General features: G+C 41.2%; 1 protein-coding gene across 1 annotated transcript; it reads left to right on the top strand.

Annotated features, from left to right (window-relative positions):
- Positions 1 to 1,010: 1,010 nt before the first annotated feature.
- On the top strand, positions 1,011 to 6,849 carry GORASP1 (golgi reassembly stacking protein 1, 65kDa; the record flags this gene model as incomplete). Its single annotated transcript, XM_009073212.1, has 8 exons — positions 1,011 to 1,103; positions 2,083 to 2,286; positions 2,941 to 3,027; positions 3,374 to 3,504; positions 4,024 to 4,165; positions 4,673 to 4,817; positions 5,115 to 5,270; positions 6,563 to 6,849. Coding segments are annotated over 8 exons (1,245 nt in total), but the record flags the coding sequence as incomplete, so codon positions are not given.
- Positions 6,850 to 10,512: the final 3,663 nt, after the last annotated feature.

Raw genomic sequence — 10,512 nt, 5'->3', positions numbered from 1 at the left:
CTTTTCTTGAAGTAACTATGCTATTTTTTAAGTACGTTATATAACTTGTATAGACAGTTCTGCCAGCAAAAGCCCCAAAACCAATACACTTTATTAAAAATGTAAAATAAACACAGCAATCTGGGGATGCAGGACCACATATGTGATAGTTAAACTTTCCTAGCAATGGACTTCTCACTGTAGATGATATCTGGGTTGTACCTTGGTGCTTACACTGCGGGGTGGCTCTCAGGAGTCCAATCTGTCCTAGGTTTAGGGCTCCTGAGTTAACAAAAAGTGAAGTTAAAGGCAGTGCAAACTCTCAGCACCTTTACAGTGGCCTTAGCATCATGTTGCTTTGTTAGTGTCCCCTGAGATGGGCAGACTCTCACATACTCTGCATATGTCAAGCACCATGAAACTTTTGCTGGGTTTTATCCTGCTGTGAATGCATTTAATAGGAACTCTCTCTATTTCTTTATTATACCTGTTCTATGACAACTTGGTTATAATGAAATTGAGATGTACAACTCTTATTTCTTGGGAATTTTCTTGTGTAAATGGTGGCAGTTTTCTTGAGGATGGGCAGTGTTTGTAGTGTCCTTGTGTGAGTGTTCCTGTTCCAGTGTGCTGGAAATTGTGGGAATCCATTGTGTGTATGGAAAAATGGCTTTGAGATATGTGGGGACTCATGATGTGCTGAGGCTGTTAGAATCAGGAAAGAAAACCCAGAAGCAGCACTTTGAAAACTAAGCCCTTCCCCAGAACCTTCAGTATTTAGTAATTTTGCGCTGTGTACTCTGAATCCACAATACTTGTGTCTGACATGGGATTGAAAATTTTATTACAGCTGAATTTGGACACCTGTTGCTCATAGCTGTATAAAAATGAGTTCACAATTGTGGACTTCTCAAGGTCTGTCACTTGCTATCTAATCTCTGGTTCAATTCAAAAGTAAATACTGAACCAAGTGTAAAGATTAACACTTTCACTTATGTAACTGGAAATCAACGTATAATAACAACAAAATATGTGTTCTGCAGGTTCAGGAAAACTCTCCAGCTCAACAAGGGGGACTGGAACCTTTCTTTGATTTCATCATTTCCATAGGACACACAAGGCTTGTAAGTCTCAAATGATTTAAATGTTACTTTTTCCCTGCCCCTGCAAGAAATGTGGGTGTTGTGGTGATGAAAAGCCAACACAGTCACAGTAAAAGTTTTTCACATTGAACATTGTATGTGGCATTAAAAGTAAACTGAAACTTGCTGGTGTTCAGAGTCTCTGGCTGTATCCAAATTCGAGGAAAGATTCTTATGTGTGCCTTTACTCACCTTAACTTCTTAACAAGTTAACAGTGTTTATACTATTACTCATTCATACGTATTTTCTGCCACAAGGTGCATATTGAACTGGTGAGTCAATAGTAAGAACTCAACATTTGTTTAAACAAACTTGTTTCAACATTTGATAAAACCTGAAAAAGAATCGTGGCCTATCTGGTTATTCTTTAGGACTGGGAACACAGTTCTGTATACTGAGTTATGAGAGAAAGGCTGTTTCAGTTAGTTGGGTTTTTGTTTTGTTTAAAAGTCTCAGAGCTTTGCCCTTATGTTTCATGCTATCCACATACAAGCTGAATTCATCAAGTTTGTCTTGCTTTTGAGTGGAGATGGCCTTTTGCAAGTGATGGTCATAATGGTAGATTTTGGTGGAAGATCCCTTGATCTTTTCAAATGACAGAAATGATGATGGTTCTATGAGCTGTTCCCAAATTGTCCTTTCCCAGTTTGCAGTGACTTTGAAGGGCTGTTGAATAAGGCCAGGGCTCAGAGATGTTAGACTACACAGCTGAGAGCTAATACTGCTGATATTATTGAATGGCAGTTGTAAAGGACAGGAATGCAAGTGCTGAAACAGAGTAATAGCAAGCACTTAGGTAAAGGGATGTGCTGACACTACTGACTGCTTCCTCATACAAAAAAAATGGAACCACTGTGAACCACAGAGCCTAAACTTTGACATTTTGGGGTCTTTGTATTCAAATTCTGCAGGTGCAACTGGAAATAATGTTAATCCTGTGTCTCCTTCTGTGCACTACAGAATAAGGAAAACAATATGTTGAAAGACCTGCTGAAGGCAAATGCTGAGAAAGCAGTGAAGCTGGAGGTGTATAATATCAAAACAATGAAAATACGAGAGGTGGAGGTGATCCCCAGTAACATGTGGGGAGGACAAGGCCTTCTTGGAGCCAGTGTGAGGTTCTGCAGCTTCCAGGGAGCCAATGAACACGTGTGGCATGTTTTGGTGAGACAGAGATCTTTGATGGCTCTTTAGTGTTCATACAACTTTGTTTTAAAGTGTAATGTGGAGAAGGAACTTGTATGTAGAGTGCTGAAATCACATAGAGGAAGGGAACAGAGTTCTGCAGGTTTGTCTGAGCTAACTGAGTAGGGACAAGGAGTGGGTGACTGTCAGTGTTGGCTGTCACAGTGACAAAAATAACTCCATCCCAACTGGATCAAACTGAATAGGAGGGTTTTTTTAATCTTGAAGATTCAATGGCAAAAGCAAAAAGATTCAGGCCTGATTGGTGTCTCTGCATTGACTAAACTTCATTAAACTTCATATTAATGTTACAAAAGGCACCAAAAATTTATTTTAAGAAGGGAAGCTGGAAGCATAGAACTGAGTGGGAAAGAATGTTATATTTCTGGTTGTTTAAATAAATGCTATTTCTCACCTTCTTCAGAGTATCTAATTTTGAATTAGTAGCATCTTGGTCTTTCTTACTCAGCTTGTTTTACAAAATGTCACACCTAGATGTAGACTGTTCAAGGGCTTCTATTTTTTTCTATAAACAAAATGTTCTTCTGTTATTTCTGGAGTTATCTTTCATTTTTGATCTGGGGGTAGTTTGTCTTGCTGCGAGTGTAGATGACACACATCGTTCTTTCACAGGATGTTGAACCTGCATCTCCTGCAGCTCTGGCTGGTCTCCAGCCCTACACTGACTATGTAGTTGGATCTGATCAGATTCTCCAGGAGGTAGGGTGCATGTTCCTTCCAGTGGGGATTGATTGTCTCTGTGCCTGCCAAGTGTATGTTGTAGGGTTTGGCTTTATAAATCTAATCAAACGTATGGGGATGGTGTTTGGGGATTTCTGGAGGTTGTTTATGACAGATGCTTCATTGTTGGGGTGAACATTATCTTGCTTTTTAATGTGACAATAAACAAAAAGTTGCCTCTAAAGATCAAACTACACTGGTGAGTTTGAATCTGTGGGTTTTAATATCTTACATTGAAGTAAATAACTACATAAAGTGCTGACTTGCTGCCAGCTCATTGTGTTGCACATTTGAGTTTAGTAACTACTACTTTTTTTTTCCATAGTCAGAGGATTTCTTTTCCCTGATTGAATCCCATGAAGGGAAGCCGCTGAAGCTGATGGTTTATAACACTGAAGCAGATTCCATTCGAGAGGTAGTTGTGACTCCCAATGGAGCTTGGGGTGGAGAAGGAAGGTACTGATCTCTGGACAGTCACTGCTGCTGACAGGTTATATACTTGCTGTAAATGAGCTCCTGTTAAGAGTATTATTACTATCAATTGCAGCTTGTTTCCTTACCCTTGTCACACAAAACTGTTTCTCTTTCCATAAAAAAATAGCTTAGAACTTAGGAACTGGACATGTTCTGGATTTAATCCTGTTTTAGTTAAATCAAATGGCAGAAAAACTCTGTGTTGAGTTCCCCATTAGCAGATTCACTAGCTGCATTCTCGTAGTCAAACATTCAGTTAAAGCAAGAACAAAACCCACCTCAGGTCACATGGTATATTTTGTAGAGATATAAATACAATTCACTAAAACCTAAGCTGTGTACATCTAAAAGTCTGTGGCAGAAGTGACATCATTCTTGCAGGTATGCATTTACTGCTGTAAAGATATAAACTCTCTTTGTTTTAAAGAGTCAAAATTTAAAACACCAGTTTTGTTAAGAGCACCTCTTTTTTTAAAGTCTTGTTTTATTACTCTTGTACAGCTTAGGATGTGGTATTGGATATGGCTACTTGCACAGAATTCCAACACAGTCCATAGCATCAAAGAAAAAAACAGAAAGCAAACCACCTTCACCCTCACCAGAAGCTGGAACTCCTGTGCCATCCACTAATGGTTATACAGAGGTAGGCAAGAAATAAATTCCTATCTCTGGAGTTTCAAAATATTCTAATTGATGGAACATTGGCAATACAAGATATATTTGAGTGCAGTGTTCAGTTTTGCTTGAATGAAATGGAGTTGAGTGAAGGGAAAGTGAGAGCTGATGATGCTGAGCAGATGTCAAATCACCAGAGTTGGCTGATAGAAGTTCTTACCAGAGATTTGCTTCCTATTTTGAAGATTTCCAGATTGGATACTGCAGCTCTACCAGGCAAAGAGAATCACGTCAGAAGAACACCTACCTCACTAGGAAAAAAATACACTTACAAGAACTAAACAAGGACTGTCTTCTGGCTTTAAAAGGCTGAATTGGAACATGTCCTAACTGGTGTTTGACTTTGTTTCAGCATTACAAGTTCTCTCTGAACTGGTGTATGTGGAGACAGGTCTGGTGCTTTCAGAGGAATCTTGTCTGCAGGTGAAGCTTTCAATGTAAAAAGATGCTTTTCCTTCTTACTGTCTTACTCCAGACTCCATTATTGGCACCTACCTCCCAGAGTGACACCTCTGAAACAGTTATGAACTTGGATCGTTCCACAGGTCAAGAAATCAGTGGTTATTCACCAGAAAGCTCACTGTCCCCTCCTCCCCCTCTCCAGAGAGTTATGGATCCAGGTATACTTTCTCAGGTGTTTTTTCAGCAGTTCTTTAGACGATAGGTCTGTAAACTACTAGTGTCTTAAACAAGCTGCAGACTTAAATGCAGAACTGTGAGCATTAGTGATAGTTTTCTTTGAAGTTTCTGACTTCCCTGGATCTCAGAGCTGTAGAATTTGGGTACCATATGAATTAAGTGTATATTTAGGAGGGAGGGAACTTCACTGACCTCAGTCTGGATAGAACACATCTTTTTGAATGTATAATTTTGTATTATGTCTAAAACAACAATGTAAAATTTGCTTTCTCGTTCAGGATTTCTAGATATGTCTGGCATTTCATTTTCTGAACTTGGCAGCTTAACAGAAGTCTCCAACATGCCTCCATCTGCCTCCTTCAGCATGCCACCAGCAGCTGCTTCTGTGGGCCCTGAAAAGTTCATGGCGAACAGTGAAGCCTCTGCTCATTTTGGTAAGTGCATTCAAGATTTCCTTTAGCCCTCTGACCTAATTTCTGGAGTGGCACCAACTTATGCCTGCCTGCTCAGCATTATCATACATTTTGGAAATAAGTGAATTTTAATAAAAGTCAGAAAGGAAAGTAGCTGAAATGAGCTGGAAAAAGTAGCAGAAATCAGGTATAGGAATGGACAAAAACTAATGGGCTTTTTGCTAAGTTTATAGAATGTGTCTTGTTCTTTAAATGAAAATCCAGATTAAACTCACCTTAAAAGTAGGTATTTCTACATAAGGGTAAATGAAGTTTTGTACCCCAGGCTTGTCTTCACAGTTGTAAAGTGAAAACAAAGTTGTAGTCATCTTAATAGTGACACTTTGTGGTGGGTTGACCCTGGCTGAACTCAGCTGCCCACCAAGTCCTCTGTCACTCTCCCTCCTCAGCTGGGCAGGTGAGAGAAAGTACAGGGAAAGGTTTGTGGGTCAGGATAAGGTCAGGGAGAGATCACTCACCTGTTAACTGGCACAGGCAAAAGAGACTCAACTTGGGGAAATCAGTTTAATTTATTATCAATCAAATCAGAGAATAAAAATCTTTAAAACACCTTCTCCTCACCCCTCTCTTCCTGGGCTCAACTTTACTCACAAATTCTCCACCTCCTCCCTGGCAGAGGTACAGGGGGACTGGGAATGGGGCTGCAGTCAGTTCATCACATGTCTTTGCTGCTCCTTCCTCCTCAGGGGGACTCCTCACCCTCTTCCCCTGCTCCAGCGTGGGGTTCCTTCCATGGCAGATCCAGCTTCTTCAGCATGGATCCCCTATGGGCTGCAGTTCTTCAGGAGCTGTTCCAGCACGAAGTCCCTTCCATGGGGTGCAGTCCTGGAGCCATGGGCATTGGCTCCATCAGACGTGGGGGAAGCTTCTGGCAGCTTCTCACAAGCCACCCTGGTAGCCCCCCACTACCAAACCCTGGCCATGCAAACCCAATGCACTCTTCTATTTAAAAAAAAAAAGTCTTTACATGATGGACTCTTCCCTTCTGAAGGGTGGTGTGACAAAGAGTTGCAACACAAAACAAGCATAAGAATACAGCAGATCTGTTAAGAAAACTGTGTGCACCATCAGATTTTCTGGACCGGGGAGAGAACTGAGTAAATGCAGCCCATGTATGTGACAGTTGTGAGTCTGGTTATGTGCTTGTACAAGGTGTGTCATTCAGGCTGATTTTGCTAGGTGTAGGGTAACCAGAGGTATTGTCTGTTACCTTGGCAGTTTTTGTTTTCTTACAAACTATTTCCGTTTCCCAGAACATGGCACAGCTTTGGCCCCTGAAGATACAACTCTCTATTCCGAAGGCTCAGTCAAGCAGCCTGAGTTGGACAACCTACTGCCCTCAATTCCATCTTTACCTTCTTTTACTCTTCCTAATGAAATTTCTTCAACAACAACAACACTAGGAACTGATCCTGATGACCAGGAATCAAAGCTGTTTGTGAACAGCACTGAGAGCTCATTAACCATTGCTCCAGGGAAACCAGAGGATGAAGCAGCAACTGAACAGAAAGGAGAAACATCTGCACAAGATCCTGAGTGAAATGGACACTGCTTGTGTTTATAGACAGCTGAATGCTGCAGGGCTACAGCTTGGAATATTTTTCTGATCTTAAAAGAATTAGTTACTCGATTTTGTTAGTGTAGACAATACTATAACAGAAATCATATGAAGAACATACCCTGTTGTCTTTTTCAGCCATTGTTTAATGGATTGATCTGTGTTCAGTCTTTGAATGCTGTCCAAAATCACCAAATTAATGGAGAAATTAATGCAGAAAGAAGTTGGAGACTGGCAAAACATCAAGTTCTGGGATGCACATTTGCCTACAAATGCTCCTGAATGTATTTATGAAGGCACTGGGCCTGGACAGTGACTCTTACTGATGATTTTATCAGTATGTTTGATGGCATTAAAAATATAGTTTTGACTTGTTAGAAATATTTTCTAATGGTACATCTGGGTTAGACAGTCCTTGTGACTTGCAAGCCTTTTCTTACCCTATTTCTTTGATTTCTACTTACTACTCTGCAAACTGTAATTTTTCTTGTTTTAAGTCCGTTCTCTACAACTACTCTGTCAGGAAAGGAAGAACCATGTGGTCTGAAGTTGCAGCACAGAGATGACAGTCACATTGGTGGGTTCTGTCATTCACCTCTGCTCCTCAGTGGACCAGGTGCTGATCTCACAGTTAGGAAAGGGATGGGAGTCATAGTGGTTATTTGAGACAAACTGGTCAAAGGTGATTTTTAAGTTGGGGTGATTAACCTTTTCACTGAAGCTGAATATGACTTGGTTTCTGGAGTGACAGAAAGAGCTTTTTTTTTAGTTGTGCTTTTCTATTTACCCATTTCTATTTTTATACAAATTATTGTAAGTTTAAAAACATGGGGATGGAATGTGTTAGTGCAGCAATTGCTTTTTGTAGCTTATTTTGTGTTTGCACTTGTCTTCAAATAGCTTTGGAATGTAACAGCAAACAGGACATGAACAATGGAAGATTTGTGAGTGATTCTAAAACCCTCAGGGCAGTGATTTGTCCTGGAATTTCAAAGATGCTGATTGGGAACAATACAGTTAGTGTGGTGAGAATCCTTTGTAAATTAAAAGAATGAGGTACCAGGCTGAGGTGTATTTAAGCTATAAACTAAATTACACTTATTTAGCACAATAATGCCAGATTTCCTTTTCCCTGCCCTGTGTCCTGCTCTGTTTCAGCCCTGTGCCTGTGCAGATCCAGAGTGACAACGGACTGGGCTGAAATCTGGTACTGATGCAGGAGAGGGGAGTTGGGATCTCACAGCCATAGGGTGCAGGTGAAATCACAGCACAACATTTGGTTGAGTCCACCCTGACATAAAATCTGTCCTTGATATTCCGTATCTCTGTTGTTAGTCTGAAATACTGCAAGTACAGTAGTTCCAGACAGGATTGTCAAAATAGCTGGTGCTTTAAAGAATGTATTGAGCCCTAACTGCAGGCAGTGGAATCAAGAGATTTGGACTCTAGTCTGCTAAATGCTCTGTTAATAGCAAACTGATTTTATTTTGTATATTGCTAAAATAAATTTCCCCTTCCCCCAACTGACTGTTACAAGGGTGAGCAGCAAAACACTAAAAATAAATGTAATTTAAACTATGAGTACGTTTGGTCTCAGAGCCTCGAGACTGAAGACACTTAGGCGATCTGTTATTTGCTGTTGTTTTAGATTCCACCTTTCTCAGAACTGGTTTTAAGCTGGTGGTAGCTCATTTAAATGATGCTGTACCATAGCTCTTTAGAAATTTAAGAGCAGGGAATGTCAAAACTCGTACTAAATTTCAAATGTCACCATAATAAATGGCTTAAACTCCTGTCAGTCTGTGTCCAGCGTCTGTGTGCTAATTGGCTCTTGGCAGGGGAGTAGAAAACCACATGGAGAATTAAACCTGAAGCAGCAGGATGTTGTGTTCTCCTAACCTGTAACTTGGTCACTCAATTGGTAAGGAGTTCAACCTTGTCAAATACATTTTCTCATGACAATTTGGATGCTACATCTCTGCTGCAGCCAAGAGAAGTAGAAAGTATCTTACTCATGGGTGCACAAGTGAGAAAGCTGATTAGAATGTGTTAGTTTCAAATAAAACTTAAAACATGGGAAGGAGCACCCGAGAGTGGATCCAGCTCTCCTGGAGATGCAGCTCTCCTGCCCTGCCTTCCTGCTGTCAGCAGGAGAGCCATTCCCTCTGGAACCATGTGCTGCAGACCCAGCTGGAGCTTCTGTGACTATCTCATTGCTGTCACCTCCTTAAGTTGAGGAAAATTCAGGTAGGGATTGACCAGGTGCTATTGCTGAAAGGGATGTACTTCATACAGTGAGTTCTGACATAATAAAGGTGATATTTTGTGTTGGTCTGAAACAGACTGGCTGTGGCAGACAGAGTCATCTTCGAACAAAAGGGCTTGAATGGTCCTACTCTTGTATTTGAAACAAGGCCAAATCCCAAAAAAGCCAACTCCCAATAAAGCCAAACAATCTGGTGCTGTCCCAAACATCTGTTTCCAGATAAGTAGGAGCTGGATATAACCTTTCTCCTGCTCTGTGAACTCTGAGGACATCTCTAAACCCGACAGCAGCAGTTCTCTTGCAGACATGGATTTTCTTGGCAGTACCACCCAGAGAACAAAACAAAGGGAAGAGAATGTCACCTCAGAGCACTCTGTACTCACATCAGATCACCACAGAGTGGTTTGGTCATGCCAGACACAACAGGATAAGCTTCCAGACCTGAGCTGCTCCCTAATATTAATAGTTGAGCCTGAGGACACAAGTCTGGCAGATGATAAATCCAAAGAGGCTCCCAGGAGCTCAAGTATTACAGCAGAGATTAGGCAAAGCCATCTTCCCTGAGCTGTGCCCCTGCCAACCCTGAGGAGATGGAGCACCTAGGACTGATGGGGTTGAACTAGGATGGGCTTTTTGAGGCTATGGGACTTCCACCCACCTGGATACTCAAAACTTTGCCCGACAAAGGCTGGAGAAACTTGGTCAAAGGCTTACTTGAGCAGGCTGGACCAAGCCCTCCCTTCCCATGGAATTACCTGATTTGTGGGAACTTTGGACAGTATAACAACCCTGTGCTGGGAATGATTGTAACCCCTCAAAATGTGATAAGGAAATAGTATCTCAGAGACAAACATGCAAATCTCATTATTAGTAGCAATATGGATGCTGAACTAATTCTGGCTGAACTTGAATGAGTGAACTAATGTATTTAGTACCTTTCAGTTGAACAGCTACTGGCAAGAACTGCTGAAACACTAAATTCAGGCAGTGATGACTTTGTTTTCCCTCTTGAACTTTCACAGCAGCCTTGATAATCTACTGCATCTCCTGCTGTACTGCTCTAGGCTCTGTGCAGAGGCTGCTCATCCAAGTTGTCACACTTGGTTGAGCTCTTAGCTGTAACTCAGAAACGCCACAGGAAAATACATCTCTGCAATGTTCACATTGTGTACTGATGGGCTCACGCATTTCCAGATGTTTTCTCCTTCTTCCCCCCAAAATGGGTAAGTATTATCACTGCCTCTGGCTGTCAACTGAAAGCAGCTACAGGTTACACTCATCGCATGGATTTGACTGTGTTAATCTCTTCCATTTCCTGGGTACTGCCACTAATGCCTACACATCCTCCCACTTGGCTTTTGCCTTAAGCAAACACTAAG

The sequence above is a fragment of the Acanthisitta chloris genome, unplaced genomic scaffold (genome assembly GCF_000695815.1).
Source record: "Acanthisitta chloris isolate BGI_N310 unplaced genomic scaffold, ASM69581v1 scaffold26564, whole genome shotgun sequence".
Taxonomy (NCBI): domain Eukaryota; kingdom Metazoa; phylum Chordata; class Aves; order Passeriformes; family Acanthisittidae; genus Acanthisitta; species Acanthisitta chloris.
The sequence above is the reverse complement of the archived record's forward strand: the minus strand, read 5'-3'. Positions and strand labels throughout refer to the sequence as shown.